The 16,392-nt window shown below is 31.8% G+C and overlaps 1 protein-coding gene across 2 annotated transcripts; it reads right to left on the minus strand.

The window, feature by feature from the left end:
- Positions 1-1,232: 1,232 nt before the first annotated feature.
- On the minus strand, positions 1,233-12,557 carry LOC126718189 (flavonoid 3',5'-methyltransferase-like). 2 transcript variants are annotated; one of them, XM_050420281.1, is made up of 6 exons: positions 12,250-12,557; positions 6,274-6,326; positions 3,840-3,922; positions 2,850-2,994; positions 2,599-2,730; positions 1,233-1,666 (listed from the first exon to the last, which is right to left on the minus strand). In XM_050420281.1, the coding sequence occupies exons 1-6, from the start codon at positions 12,308-12,310 to the stop codon at positions 1,373-1,375; spliced, it is 768 nt and encodes a 255-aa protein (XP_050276238.1). In that variant the 5' UTR covers positions 12,311-12,557; the 3' UTR covers positions 1,233-1,372. The 2 variants fall into 2 exon arrangements, with proteins under 2 accessions (XP_050276238.1, XP_050276239.1); XM_050420282.1 differs by lacking the exons at positions 3,840-3,922; positions 12,250-12,557 and having other exon boundaries at positions 6,274-6,396.
- Between the last annotated feature and the right edge of the window lie 3,835 nt (positions 12,558-16,392).

Here is a 16,392-nt window from a genome sequence, read left to right on the forward strand (position 1 = left end):
CTTTTGGGCTTTTAGGATTCATCTCCTTCTTAGTTTTTCATGGTCAGTGACTCTGAGGTTAGGGTAGCTTGCCCCTCGGTCTCTTTCTTTTTGGCTCGCTTAGGGGTTGCTTTAGGTGTTTCTGGTGACTTTCTTCCCTTGGTTGGGGATTATATATTTGCAGGTTGTGGGTTGAGTGTGGTCTTAGGAGAGCTATCCCCAATACTTGGCCAATCAATTGCTTGGTTTGAGGGTGAGACGAAGAGGATGTCAGAGGTGAGATCTAGTGAGCTCGAGACTGGGTTGTCGAGCATTCAAACTTTTAACTAATTGAAAACTATCATGCTTTAAATCCTAAATCTACTATATCATAAAAAATAAACATTTTTTTTTATTAAATTAAAGACAATAACAATATCAAACAACCAACAGGATGTGAAATATCACCTGCATGCATAATTTTTTATGTTCAGTTTAGGTTTCAACAAATAATCCTAACACCAACACTTTGTGTATAGGATGAACCAGGCAGAGTTTAAATTAATGAAAAGAAAAGAAGAGATTTTTCTGTTAAGATTTTTAAATTTTATGGAATTTAATAATGATAGGAAGTAATTTTCATATTATCAATCAATCAAGAGAGACATTCTTTGATCTAATAGCTTAGGAAAATATTAGGATTAAGTGATTAACCCAATAATTTGGGTACAAAATTCTATAATGTTTAAGGCTTTAAGTGCATTGAGGAAAAAGTCACACTCACAAGTCACAACTTAGTTTTCAGGGGTCAAATAATAGCCTAGTGGTTCGAATCCCCCACCCCACTGCCCCCCTTTTCTCTCTTTCCCTGTTATCTACGAATAAAAAAAACACAATTTTTTAGAGGTATTTTTGCATGCCTATGCCAATCATCTGCGATTTTCAATAAATCAAAACATAATAATTGTATATATTATTGATGTAAAAATAAGCATAATATGTAGGTCAGATTAAGTCTCCTAATGAAGATTGTTTCACATGTGATCCATCAGATTAATAAGATGATATTGGCTTTATTCACTTTGATTAATTGCCCGCTGTTTCAGAAGAAAACAATCTCTTCAATTAGCATTGGACATGGGCAGTTTATTTTGAACTTAAAACCAAGCTATATAGCAAATGCTGAGCATGCTCAGACAATGATCTAACTACGTATTTTATGTGAAATTATTCAATACACCTAATATATTAACGTAATACTAATACATTGGATATACGTAATAGATTCTCTTATTGATCATCCTTACTGTCACACATATTTGTGAGGTTTTTCAGACACTTGATTTATTCTAAATAACCATTTGAGTAACATGCATGCTAGTGCAGCAGCTAGAACTTCAATTTGTTGATTTCACTAGCAGATGCGCCTGCAGAGGGTGAGGCCATCACCAATAGAGACGAGGGATGATTCGATGCGAGGATCAGTTGCTAGAAAGCTATTCAATTCCGCGAGACACTTTTTGCCAAGCTTCAAATATTCCTCCATCTTATCTTCTTCAGGTTCAGCCACTGACCCAAACCATAAGGTATTATCATATGCAATTATTCCACCAATCTTAACCAGTTTCAAAAGTAGTTCATGATATTTGATGTAGCCTTCCTTATCAGCATCCACAAATGCGAAATCGAATGTCCCTTCTTGTTTGCCCTGTATTCATAATTAGGAAATTAAGGTCAAGTATATATGTGCAACATATCACATAGGTTCGGTTGAGAGTGAAGACTAACATGTGACAAGTATTTAGGAAGATAAGTGAAAAGTTCATCCGTATAGAACCTAAAGACAATGTCGATGAATTCTGAATTTGGTCAAATCATTTGCGCAAGTAGGAATAATGTCATTATTCATCAAGAATAAAACTTTTTCTTGTCGTTTCAAAGTGAACTGCATTTTAACAACAATTTTCTTGTCATTTTGTGATATTTATATCATATTATGGTTAACCACCCAAATTTTTTTAGGATAAGTTTTAGCTCCAAATTAGTTTGAAATTATCTCTTTCAATCTACCACATGACAATTTATAAAATTATTTATACATATTATTTAAAAAAGTCACTTAACTCATCAAAAAAAGTCACATAATTAAAACTATACATGAATAGTCGCTTCAATCACCACATAATGGGTTTAAGGAATATAACTTTAAACTGATTTCGAGCTCAACTTTTTCTTCTTTATTTTTCCCAATCACCACCACTGGTTGGAACTAATTGGAAACTCAGCATGTTTTAGCAATAACTTGTTATTGTTAATTGTTAGATGAAGTCGACAATAGAAAACACGTTTACCCCATACTCTGTTATAAGCACCTAAAGGTCAACAATAACTTGTTCTAGTTCTTGTTAGATAAGGTCAACAATAGAAAACACGTTTTAAAAAAATTATTTTACAAACCTAACTATCACTACCTTGAGTAGAGATACAATTGCATCATGCTAGTAACTTATATAGGCAATGGCCAAGAGCTTTATAGCTTGACTGGCACAACTCTGATGTTTTCAACAAAAGCATCTAGAATTCAAATCGCCTCACTCCCAACTATTGAATAAATAAAATAAAATAAAAATAAAAACTTACATTGGTAATTAGATCATTCAAAACTGACAAGGCATCTGATTCAATAAAATTAATCTTATGTTCCACTCCAGCCTTCTGAATAAATGGCAATCCAGTTTGATATGCTTCCCTGTTTGGATCAATAGCTATTATCTGCAAAAATTGAAAACCTCACTGCATTCTGGCCCTTACAGACTAATACTATTTATTTGCCTAGTATGTAAAATAGGAGTTACCAAAAAAATAATACATAAATAAATTCTGTAACGTACCTTGCCATCAGCTGGTAGTGCTAAAGCAGTAGTAAGAAGAGAATAACCAGTAAAGACTCCAATTTCTAATGTCTTCTTTGCGTTCATGGTCTTTAGAAGCATTGAGAGGAGTAGACCTTCATCGATAGGCACATTCATCAAACTCCTGCCAAATATGAACACAGTTCAAAAGTAATAACTTCAGTAAATTTATGTTAAAAAAAAAAAAAAAAATTGTAATTTATTATCTTGGGCGCAGTTACTGCCTATGAACTTCTATAAGAGATGTATTGATGTAAATGTAATTAATTTAATATAAAATAAAGTGCAATGAAATGTAAGAAAAATAGCAATCACAAAACTCTTTGGCCGCGCTCCTCCTCAAGCAAAAATAGGAGTTTTTCATTTTAAGCCTCCTGTTATTACATCTTGCACCTAACCATTTTTGTATTAGAGCCATACCCTTTGTTTTAAATTTATGGATTGAAGCAAAAATCTCTGCATGGATTGAAGTAAGCACTAAGGTTTATCAACAACAAAATTGACTCATACTTTTAGCAAAATGAGATTCAAAAAAGTTTAAGTGGGCTATCATTGTAGGTTAAGAAAAAGGAGACATTCTCATTGTTTGCCTATGTGTGATTTAATTTATAGAGACACAAATCCAGTCATGGTTGGGGCCTTTTTGTGGTGGGGGAGATTATACAACCAACCGAATCTTCTTTTTATTTTTTATTTAAAAAAAAAAAAACAATTATTCCCAATTTTGGGATCTTTGGTGACTGTTTTTAATTGGGCCTTAAGCCTAGGCCTAAAGTGAGTAAAAATATGTGTAATAAAGTGAGTGTATTAATATTTTCCCTTAAACAAAATGAATTAAACCACTTCTGTCCCCTTCCCAAATTTCTCCCTCCTCTTTCTCCCTTCAAACATATAGTAAAGGAATTTTATCCACATTAAACATCAAAAAAATGGCAGTAAAATAGTGCTTGGAAAGAAATTATGACCCACCAAAAAGGATGTTGGTCAATTGTGGCCTCTCTGAGTTCCTTCAATTGCTCATGCTCTCGCGGGTAGCATTTTTCTAAAATGTACTACAACATATGAAAGGTACATCACGTTTAGAGGAAGGTTAGCCATATTGAGGTACATATTTTATTTTGATTAATTATTGAGATAAATATTGAAATGCATATTATATTTTGATGAATTATTGAGATACATGTTGCTTCCCTCTACCCACTTTGTGTGTGAGAATATTATCAAAAGAAAAACGATTGTCTCATCTCATATCTAAATATAGTTAGAGATAAACTGAGAACACCAAAATAAACCCAAAAACAATATTTTTGATGCCTTTGAAAAATAAAGGATATATATATACACACACACGCTATTATGACAAAAAATAAACTGTCCAAAATCTAAAAGAGCTAGTTCCTAAGGGGTTTTTGAAGTACTTGTCCACTGGTGGTCCCAATTAGCTTATTCGATAAAGTCTCTTATCATTGAATAATAGATCTAAAGTTCAATCATTGTCTATATCACAAATCAATTGATATCTTAATTTGATGATAAAGAACAATAATTATGGAGCGAATGTTTGAAATACTATAGTATCAATCAAAAATGAATAATGTTATTACCACGATAAAACCCACAATTTTTACCACAACTTGCTCACAACTTGCTCATATGACAAGTTGTGAGTAGTGGGTCTACAACTCCACCGCTAATAGCTTGCCACATGGATCAGTTATGGCAAAGTTGTGAATTTTTTTTGTGGTAATAGCATTATTCATAAATATATATATATATATATATAACTAATTTTATCCCGAAATTAAAAAAATAATAATAATAAAGTTGTCAACTGGTGTTTGGTGGGCCTAAGGACTCACGTGGCAGTCTAAGGGTCCATTTGATTGAAATGATGAAAAAGTGGAAGGATAGAAAATGGTGGGAGGATGGAAAAGTGAGAGAATAAAAAAGATTTTATTTTCTCTCCTTTTTGTTTGGTTGGGAGTGGAAAATTGGAGAAATGGAAAAAATGAGCTTAAATAAATTTACTCATATACCCTTGTTAAAGAATGATGTCAAATTAAAAAAAAAAAAAAAAAAAGTAACAAATAACCACACAAAAAAGAGCAACAACCCAAATTTTTTTTATAAAAATAAAATACATGTTCCAAAAAAATCACATCTAGTAAAAATAAAAATAAACCATCACGCCCAAGCCCTAATAAACCATCACGCAAGGTTACTGGCAACGTTGTTGCCCAAAAAAAAAGGCAACGTTACTGCCCAGGAAAGAGAGAAAAAAACAATGCAACTTAAAGTGAGGGTATTTGTGTAAATTATATCATTCAATACTTTTTCCTTCCAAATTGGGAGAATAAAAAAAGTGGGCCTGAAGATATTATTTTTCTCCCTATTTTCTGTCTCTTTTGTTTTCTCTCCTGAATCAAACAATAGAAAATGTCATTTTTCACCATATATTCCTCTCCCTATTTTCCGTTTTCCCTGTTTTCACCCCCAACCAAACATACTTTAAGGCAATCCAAAACAAAGCAAAGTATTACAAAACATCTTTTCAAAAGTCACTCACTTTTGAGATGTATTCAAACCTATATATATGTGATTTTTTTTTTTTTTTTTTAGAATAATCTATACGCTCTGTTTGTTTCAGCAATGATGTTTTCTAGAAAATGAGTCATTTTTCAAAAATCATTTTCTATAAAACTATCTCATTTTCTAATGTTTGGTAGCAACTTTAAATGAGTTGAAAAACAATCTCATAACTTCCCTTATTTAGCTTGCTGTGAGATAGAGTTGTTTTCCAAAAAAATTTAATAGAAAACAATGTTTAAAAATAAGTTATACTTTTTATGTTGACTAAAGATAGTTTTCCTTTGACTCATCTTTTTTTTTATGCTACCAAACACTGGAAAACACGGAAAACTATCTTTACACGAGATTTTCCATCGAAACAAACAGAGCGTATATGTGATTTTCAATACCAAAGTTTGTGAATAAAATTTTAAAAAATTCTCGTTATTGAAAACGAAATAACAGTATATGCTTAAAATCAGTTGTCTATGGGAAATTTTGCAATATTTCTGTATCCAAATGATAAATAGTTTAGCTTCAACTAAATAGCCATATATGATATATGTAAAGCTCCCCATTGTGCTCCAATTAAAATCACAGAATATCCAGAGCTTCTTATCAAAAAAACAATTAACATTTTCTCCATTGTAAAGAAGATGGTAAAACTGCAAAACTTGAGCACGTACCCCCCCTCCCCCTCCCCCAAAAATATATATTATAATTAAAAAAAAAAAAATTGTATCCCTAACATTACTCTTAAGAAATGCAAGATTTTCAACACAGAGAGAGAATGGTTTAGTTAATATAATTTAATAAATGCACAGGGAAAACTAACCTTCTTAAGTGCTTGACTTTTGAGGATGATCTTCTCCGGTGCGGTTGCCATGCCTGAAAGAGTTTTCACATTTCCTTTCATAAGCCAAGAATAAAACGCACACTACTTGTGTGTATATACTAAACGAAAACTTGTCAATCAAAAAATTAAATAACATATTAAATAAATCTTAAAAGTACAGTTTTTTTTTTTTTTTTAAATGATAAGAAATTTTTGCTGCCCTCAACCTAACGGTCCTAACCCCCTCCCCACGCACACTTAATGCATGGGGTGGTACCACTGAATAAGCTGTCCGGTGGTTAGAAGGCACAGTTTGCGCCGTTGGGCCACTGCCATTGTTTTATTCAACTTGTACGTGGGGAGGTACCACTTTGAGTTTGATTAAGCTGTCCGGTGGTTAAAAGGCCCAGTTTGAGCCGTTGGGCCACTACTATCTATTTATTACACCTTTTAAAATCCCATATATTAATTACAATTGGCGCCATTCAATCTGGATTTGGATACGATGCAATGTCCTGCACCACGTATTGCACCTAATCTCAATCTATTAAGTCTAATGCTCTTAAGTATTAGACCCATCAGGATTGTGACACATGTTCACTTTTAACCATTTATCATGATTTTGACAATTCAAACCACAGAAGCACTAGACCCAACCTAAGTCTTATTGTAAAATGACAAAATTTGGTTACAAATTCAGTTGTAACTTAAGGTTACAATTTTCTTTAATAAAAATTAATATTGCTACATATTGTGAAAAACTAACTATTAGATTGAATGTTCTTTATGCTCTTAACACATGTTAAATTTTACGCCAATCGGATGTTATTTATTATATGATCGATAACTTATTTTCTACATATTATTTTAGACTATAAAAAGTTGCAATTTAAATAATTAATTGATGACATAACTATTGATTTTTTATTTTCTAGAAAGTTCACAAGCATGAAAGATATAAAAAAAAAATGTAATATAATGGTAGATTTGTCAAAATTCATATCTAATAAAAAGATATTGAGTGAAATTGTAGTCTTAAATTACAACCAAATTTATAGCCAAACTTTATTCATCGTAAAATGAGTAAAATATTAAGTTACCTAATTTTTTTTTTTTTTTGGCATTTTTTTTCCTATGGGCCTAAACTGTTTAGTTGGTAAGAAAGTTTGGAAGAAAATTTCTTCTTCTTTTTTGTGGTTATTTGGTAGGGCCATTGCTCGTGAATTTTTTATTATTTATTGTTTATATATGTTTCTTTCACTTTCCTTTTAATTTTTATTCTATTTTTTTAATAATTGATTATTTATTAAAATTTAAAATGAAAACTTTATTAAAAAAGTTTTTTTTTTTTGGTTTTTTTTACGTAACTACTTTTCATTACTTAGAGTAATTAAAACTGTGACAAAGAAGTCAATTTTACTTGTGATATCTCAAGGGTTTAAAAAATTTAAAATGTAATAGAGGTGTTTGAGAGAGACCCAAATTTCATGGAGTGTTTATGCAATTTGTCAATAGAAAATACAGGATATGTTAGTTTAGAAAAAGACTAACAAGTAAGCTAGTGAGTTATAATTATTTCATGCATGACAAAATTTTATGAGAGCTCTCTTTCAATTATCTATCTTTTTTTTCACCAATCAGTCAATCACAACTTATTATGTATTCATTTGACTTTTCTTAATGTAAAATAAAATAAAATATTCAAACGCATTGCATATAATTGGTAGAGTATAAAGTAGAACATAAAAATTGAGAGATATAACTTGCTATGTTAATATTGGGTATTAGGCATTAGACCACATTGATTACATATATGTGCCTATCATAATATACCTTACTATGTTAGGTGTTAGTTATTGCATCACATTGATTGCATATATATCTATCATAAACTTAAAAAAAATATATATCTATCATAATATGAAAAATACTAGAATTATATAACTTTTCCCACAACTTGCTAACATGGCAAGTCGTGAGTGGTAGAATTGTGGACCCACCATTTTTACTCCATCATTCACGACTTATAACATGAGCAAATTATTACAAAAGTTGTGGTACTAGCATTACTCATCATAATATACCCTACTAACAACTACTATGTTACATATTCGGAATTACATCACATTGATGACAGATACGTGCCTATCACATATTATGTTGCGTTCGTAATCAACTACTATGTTAGGTATTCGGAATTACATCACACTGATTACATACATGTGCCTATCATATTGTGTTGCATACGTACTCAGCCAAACCATTTGAGCAGTACCTTTCAACAAACTAATACTATTCTTAAAAATAAGAAATTTAAAATAAATAAATTTAAAAAACAAAAACCACTTATATGTTAATCATTCTTCGTTTTTTTTTTTTTTTACTCTAGTATGTAATTATTTTTGTCATTCATCATTAGTTCCAAAATGTAGGTTTACCATTTTAACCCATATGTTAGTTGGGTTTCAAACGAAAATGAATCTATCGGTAGTTTTGTAAACAATGTAAAAACTAATTGATGGACTCTCCACTCTCTCCGTAGTGGATTTTTCTGTAGCTCCTTACTGTGTTCTCGTTGGAGCATTCACATCTAAGCTGAGTTTGGATTGCACTGAAAACAATCCACGTGTGCGTTTGGTGTTTTTCCTTTGGGTCCGTATACTGTTTACGGAACCCCCAAATACAAAAAAAACATAAATTTTGTTTTAAAACTGGGTCCCACAGTACTATTTACACAATTAAAAATTATTTTACTATAGTGTTTTCATTAATAAATTTTTAATTTTCAACAATAAGTGCACATTTGGATACAACATTTTTTCCTCAACGTTTGCATTTGTGCTGTCCCGTGTGTTTTGTGTGGGCCCCGTGCACTATTCGTGGGACCCGGAAGTACTTTTTTCAGCAAAAACAACTTTAAAATTGGGTCTCATGGCACTATTCACACATTTAAAAATTATTTTGTTATAATATTTTCAGTTTTAAGTAATAAGCGATATCCAAACAAACTCCTAATGTTAAAAAAGATAATAATAAAAAATTGCTTTTTACTATATCAAAAAATTACTTTATCTTTTTTAGTATACCAATAAAATACCATATATTTCATCTTTTATTTTAACAGGCAACACATTAAAACATTATAATCTACTCATTAAAATTAACTACACCATTGGTTACATAAAATAAATAAATAAATAAATAAAATATTAAAATACTAGTAGCAAGTTGCTACGGTGACCTACTACTAACAAGTAACAATTTGCTTAAATTTTTTAATTAAGAGCGTAGATTTTGGTATTTGAACTGCTAAATTTTTTTTTTTTTTTTTTTGTTTAATTTAGTAGCACAATATAAATGCTCTTATATCAACCATCTGATACAAATCATAAACCTCAATCTTCTACCACCTGCCACATCTGGAATCTCCTTAACCACAACCTTTTTTTTTTTTTTAGTCCTCGTCCTCTTACCATATTTTTAAGTTATTTCTGTTCTGTAATAGCTCCATCCCAACCTCTTTAAACAACCTCGTTGTACTATGAATTCAAACACAGACAGACCCAATAAATACCCTTACCCCCCCAAAAAAAAAAAAAAGGCACTGAAACACATTGAGGCCCCATAAAAATACGGGTTGATATTAGATGAATCCATCTCCGTAGGAGATTTTCCACTTTCGGCTTTTTGGCCCGTTGGGTGAATATTTCAAAATAGTGGCAAAATCAGGATTACAATTCAAGAAAGCAAGATTAAAAGTAAAATTAATCTAAAATATATTAGTTTTTTTTTTGGAAAAAATAAACACACGCAAGAGAAAGGGAAAGAGGTTCTAACATAAAAATACACCACAAGTCCTCTTAAAAGTCATGGTAAATATTAGCTGATATCAATGACAAAAAATAAAAAATTATAAATTAATGTAATGACGCCTTTAGGATGGTAGTGACCTACAAGGACGTTAAGTAGTTTCTTTAATTATTATTTGTATAATATATGAGACCCACTAAATAAAATGTTGTGAGGGAGTAGTGAAAAGGTAAGATAAACATCAATACGACTTGAGCTCTTAGGGACAACAAAAATTCACAACCTCCCCAAATTAGCCTACCACCTGTTAATCTGTTATATGGTTATTAAAAAATTATAAATTATAAATTACGGGTCCAAGTGTGAAATGATAAATTAATTTTAAAATATTGTGAAATTTTTGTTATATCATTTATACTACATAAACAACTTTTATCATAACTTTTTTCACTATGGCAAAGGATAAAAAGCAAAGAGTGAGATGTGTCAGGGAGCATTTTGCATCCTTTTTACCATTTGTTAGATTTTTTTTTTTTTTTTTTTTTTTTCACTTTTAGGACTAATACGTTGTAGTTCTTAGTTTTTATAGTAAGGTGCTCTGTTTTTTTCATAGTTAGGCAAGCATAAGTATAGCAGCTAAGAAAATTTTGGAGAAGGCAGGGGGCAATTGCCTGCTCTCGCCCCCTAGCTCCGCCTCTATTTTAAGATTACTCGACAACTGGTTCAAGTAAGTGGGATTAGTTATCTATAAGTTTTTCTGGTTAGAGACGAGAATAAAATGTTCTTCTTCATTAAGGTTCCCTAAATTAAAAAAAATAAAAATAAAAAATAAAAATCTACCTTTAGGCTTTCTAAGAGAATTGTAGCAACAAAAAGTTTGATGGCAATTTCGGAAAAATCAATAAAAAATTGAAGCAACGTCAAAGGCACAAATCAATCATTTCCCTTCTAGTGATATTTGCGCCCTACTCAATTGAGTTCAGGTTGTAAATCGTCTTTATGTTTGGAGCAGCCACTATTCATTTCCCTTATTTTTGAACAAAATTATTCAGCAACCATACTTTCTACAATTGTTCCACTCAAGCGAGCTCTCCAATAAACATCTTAAAATGTTTACAGAAAGTTTGCGTGTCTCTCGCTAAAATCTTGCTCAAGTGAGATCCAAACTGAAAGTTTCGTTTGTACCTCGATCAAGCAAGATTCTTAAATTTAGTTTATTTCTTTTAAAAATGTTCTCCAATTTTTAAGTTTTAAGTGAGATCAAGCAATAACATCACATACAAAGGAAGTTCTCATGGAAGCTATTGAAGCAATTCTTTGAAAATTACAGTAGATCATGGCTTTTTGGTGGGAATTTTAAATACATTTTGAAGGTTAATGAGAAGCATGTGGTGTAGGAGAAATACCAGAATAGCAAATGGCGGATCCAAATAACAATTGTGAGAAAGCAATTAAGTTTAGACAGTAATCATATAGAGTAATTATCATAATAAAATGATTGAAACAGAAACTTAATTACTTGAAATATTGATACTTGAATTAATACTTTACAAGATAGTACGCTTGACGATATTTGTTGAGGATTACAAATTTGGGGATTGGGGGGGCGGGGTGGGGGGGGGGGGGGGGGGGGGGGGATTATACAATGATTACAAATGGGAGTAGATTTACACAGGTAATTTCAAGTGAGTGTTTTCCAACTCACTTGAAAGAATTATTATATTTATAGCCAAATATTGGAGGCACTTATATATGGATACATTAATTTGAAGGCAAATGTCTTATGTTCATTCACAATTTCACATTTATATTAGTGGTTTCACTTTCACATTCAGCCGAAGGAAGTGGTTTTGTTAATCACGTAATGCCTCTATATAGTGTGTTTGTTTCCCAAATAAATATATAATATATATATTAAAAAGTTTTAACCTATGACGTCCGCTCCTAATGATAAAACCAAGACACCAATCAATATTTGGTGTTGTTTTCTCCATGGGTTTCGAATATAGACCAATCACTATATAATCTGACTATTTTGAACCATGAATCAAGCATGTTACTTGGAAAATACATGCCCACTAGTGCTATAGATAACAGAAACAAAGAGATATATTATATATAAAAGACACGTATAACGTAAGACATGAGTTTGAGTGTATGACGTACCGTTAGTTTCTGATTTCGATCCCTTCTCAATGGCAAGAAGTTCTCCAATAATTGAACTCATTCTGAAAAAAATGGCTGTAGAATCTGTCAATCTGAGCTCTAATACTAGAAAAATGGATTGGATTTATTTGAAAGGCACAAATTAAGAAAGAGACCAATAGCCAAATTTATAGACTAAAAGTTGTGCTGGGGAGGGCACTAAGAAACTCAATTAAGTTGTTGGGACTTGGGAGTAGTTGGTAAACTTTGAATAGTCTCAAATATTTTTCATGCTATCTGGCTCGCTCGGTCCTCTTTCTCTGTGTTTTCTAATTTCTATGTCTTTTTCTCTCTTCCCATGAGTAGTGGTTGGAGAGAGAAGGGACATACTGATGGCTTTATTCTTTATAAAGATGAAAAAAAAAAAAAAGAAGATAAAAAAGACAAAATAGTATTCATGTCACGTGTTATGTTTGCCTCTTAAATGTATTTTATTTTATTACTTTTCCCTATAATTAATTTGAATTCATCTTCATTGTTGAATATTTCTAACGTTACTGTCACAGCCGACTCCTTTTAGGTATTAAAATGATCACTTTTCTACTTTTCTAGTTTTCTTCGGACATGCAGTCAGAAAATTCGGCTTAACGTGGAATTTTTTATAGGAAAAAAATAGTATTTGACGTGGAAGAGTAATGATAGTTATCTATACAACACATTTTTCGTTAAATTATAGATATCATATAATAATTAGTGTGTAATAAGATTTTTCCAAACGTTCTAACTTTGGATGAACTTCCTTCCTAGGTAGTTCATTAATTGTACATTTGAGTTCATGAAATGGGGACATATTTTTGGATTTGGCACTAAATGTTCTTTTTTTTCTTTTTTCTTTTTTCCTAATCTATATTGCTGTTTATGAAAGCTTTGTACTTAAGGTTTATGAAAGCTTCGAACTTAAGGTTTTTTTTTTTCCTTAGTACACTCATTAACATTTCCACATATATATATATATATATATATATATGTGTGTGGAAATGTTAAAATAGTGCTCTAAAGGCAATGGTTTAGAAACTATTTTAGAAATATTTTATGGAAAAATGATAAAGCAATTAATTTTATGAGAAATATTATATCCACAACATTTTCACAACATATTTTAAGTGGCAGGTTATTATTGGTAGAGCAAAAAAATAATTTTAATGATAAATTCAAATTAGAACTAATAATAACTAATCACCTATAATTTGTTGTGAAAATATTATAGACGTAACACTTCTCTAATTTTATTTACAGCTTTTCTATATTTTTCATAAAAGGAATGTCCAAACTTTTTTAATATAATTTATTAATAATTACCTTAAAAATACACATTAATATGATATATATATATATATATAGAGAGAGAGAGAGATACGCGCACAAAAAAGGTTCAGATATATATATATATATATATATATATATACACGCGCGCACAAGTAACGGAACCTTTCAATGCTGAGCAGCCTGAGCTGAGCCTCCACGCTCTGCCTTAATTTCCTCTAATGTCACCCCAAACCAATGGATTTGTTCTACAAGCGAAGGCATGGGCCAATTCTTATAGTTGATGACATTGAAACCTTCTAAATGTCAAATCTCTAATAAGATTTCATTGATATCTACAACTTAATTATATGTTACATCAGGTATCGAGTCAATATGTGGGTTGGTAGTGAAATTACATGGAACCATCCATCGCTGGTAGTGAGTATTGACTAGCACGAATGTGCATTTTCGTGATTATCGGTAGTAAGTATTGACTAGCACGAATATGCATGTTCTTGATTATCATTGAGAGACAGAGAAGATGTTTCCCTTTGAATAAATTGGTCCGTTATATCAGGAATCTTCTTTTTCTTTTTCTTTTTTCTTTTTTTTCATTTTAAAGTCCTGAAAAAATAATAAAATAATCAGCCGTCTAAGACAGTTTTTATTTTTCACAATCAATTCTACAGTTTATTGCTACAGTTTATTGCGGTTGTGATAGATGCATTAAAAAGTAGTAATATTAGTGATGATGGTCTAACGGTTTCATATAAAAATTAAATTACTTCAATTATAAATTTTAACAACAATAAGAATTTATCCCTCCTAATTGAGGAATGGCATTTAAACCCTCATTCTTGAGAAATTATTAGGTGTTAGTTTGGATATAGCATTTTTTCCTTAACGTTTGCGTTTGTGCTGTCTCGTGCGTTTTTTAGTGGGTCTTGTGCATTGTTCACAAGACCCACAAGTACTTTTTTTCAGCAAAAACAACTTTAAAACTGAGTCCCACAGCACTATTCATATTTTTAAAAATTATTTTGCTACATTGTTTTCAGTTTTTAGCAATAAACGGTATCCAAACAAACCCTAGGTCTACCAAGAGGACTATTGTTGTGGTCCTCCCAATTAATGAGATAATGTCATTTATGCAAATGTGTGAGTGAACTTCCTAATCAGCACAAGGAATAAAAAATAAAAATTACTAGTGATGTCACATTTGCATAAATAAAAGTATTTTATTGGTTGGGAGGTCAAGGGAGACCACGTCAGCAATCCTCCTGCTGGACCTAATAATTTCTCCTCATTCTCCTTATAAAAAAATTTAAAAAAAAAAAAAAAAAAATCACATATTTATAGTGTATACATGCCGTAATTGATGCTACCTACAAGCTCTCCATATGTTTTTTTTTTTTTTTGGGCATTATTTAAGGATCACTAAATGTTATTTTTCACTCTATCTGTTCCAAATTGTTGGTCTTGTATTCTATTTTAGGATGTCCTAAAATTTTGTCATACTTCTAAAATTACAAACAATTAATATACTGAATTTCCTATTATGCCCTTACCAAACACAAGCACTTTAAATAATAAATTTTTTTTACAAACTTTGTTTAAGAGTAATTTTGGAACCTTCAATCTTTTAAATCAAGAAAAAAGTTTTTTTCCAAAAAAAAAAATACAAGAAACAAGTCAATATTTGATATTCTCTTAAAAAAGTTGAGTTTTCTAAACAAGACTAACTATCTGGGACAGAGATAGTAGCTTTCAATGAATTATTTTAGAAATTAAAAAAAAAAAAATTTACACAATAATCAAGAAAATAAACCACTAAATGCATGGTGAATTTTGGCTTCACCAGACCCCTTCTTACAATAGATATGTGTTTTTATCCATGTGAAACAGGAAGCTACCCAAACACATGGTAACAGCCAATTTCCAAGTAAATTCCATGGCGTGTCTTATTGTTAGCATTGGTTTAATTGGGTTGGCTGTGATACATTTTACTTCTCTATTGCTTTCATAGGGCTCAAATTTACTAGCTAAATGATTTCATTTGTTTCAAGTTAATTAAACAGTGTGCAGGTAATAGAAGGACTGCAATGAGCAAAGTGAAAACCGTGAAAGGTGTTGGCTGGGATAATTGTGCCTTTGGAAATGGTTTGCTTTCCTTCGGATTGTTGCACAAGTTTTGGATTGTTTATGATAGGGAATATTTTCACCAGCTAGAAAATTTTTCTATCACCCTTAGAGTCTTCAGTCACCAAAAGCATCATCAGCTTACTAAAAGAGTCTTTGACCACCAAAAGCATCGTCGGTCACAAAGGGAGCGTGGCACCATGCGCCACATTCTGCCTTAACGGTCGTCACGTATCGAGGAGGGGTCGTCAGGGACCAAGGGGTCAGGTACTTTCCCTAACACCATGCAACACATTCCACCCTGACGATCATCACGTATTAAGGGGTTGTCAAGGACCTAGGGGTCGTCAGGTACCTTCCCTGACACTATACGACACACTCTGCCCTGACGGTCGTCACGTATCAAGGGATTGTCAGGGACCAAAGGGTCGTTAGGGACCTAAGGGTCATCAAGTACCTTCCCTGACACCACGCAACACATCCTACCCTGATGGTCATCACGTATCAAGGGTCATCTGGGACCTAAGGGTCGTCAGGTACCTTCCCTGACACCATGTGACACACTCCACCCTGACGGTCATCACGTATCAATGGGTTGTTAGGTAGCCAGGGGTCGTTAGGTACCTTCCCTGACACCACGAGACACATTTCGCCCTGACGGTCGTCACGTATCAAAGGGTCATCAAGGACCTATAGGTCATCAGGTACCTTCCTTAACAC

The sequence above is a fragment of the Quercus robur genome, chromosome 3 (assembly GCF_932294415.1).
Source record: "Quercus robur chromosome 3, dhQueRobu3.1, whole genome shotgun sequence".
Lineage (NCBI taxonomy): Eukaryota > Viridiplantae > Streptophyta > Magnoliopsida > Fagales > Fagaceae > Quercus > Quercus robur.

Coding starts and splice junctions, on each gene's coding strand:
- LOC126718189 (XM_050420281.1), bottom strand. CDS start 12,310: ATGAGTTCAATTATTGGAGAACTTCTTGCCATTGAGAAGGGATCGAAA. Junction 3,923..6,273: donor AAAGTCAAGCACTTAAGAAG/GTTAGTTTTCCC, acceptor CATATGTTGTAG/TACATTTTAGAAAAATGCTA. Junction 2,995..3,839: donor ATTGACCAACATCCTTTTTG/GTGGGTCATAAT, acceptor CATATTTGGCAG/GAGTTTGATGAATGTGCCTA.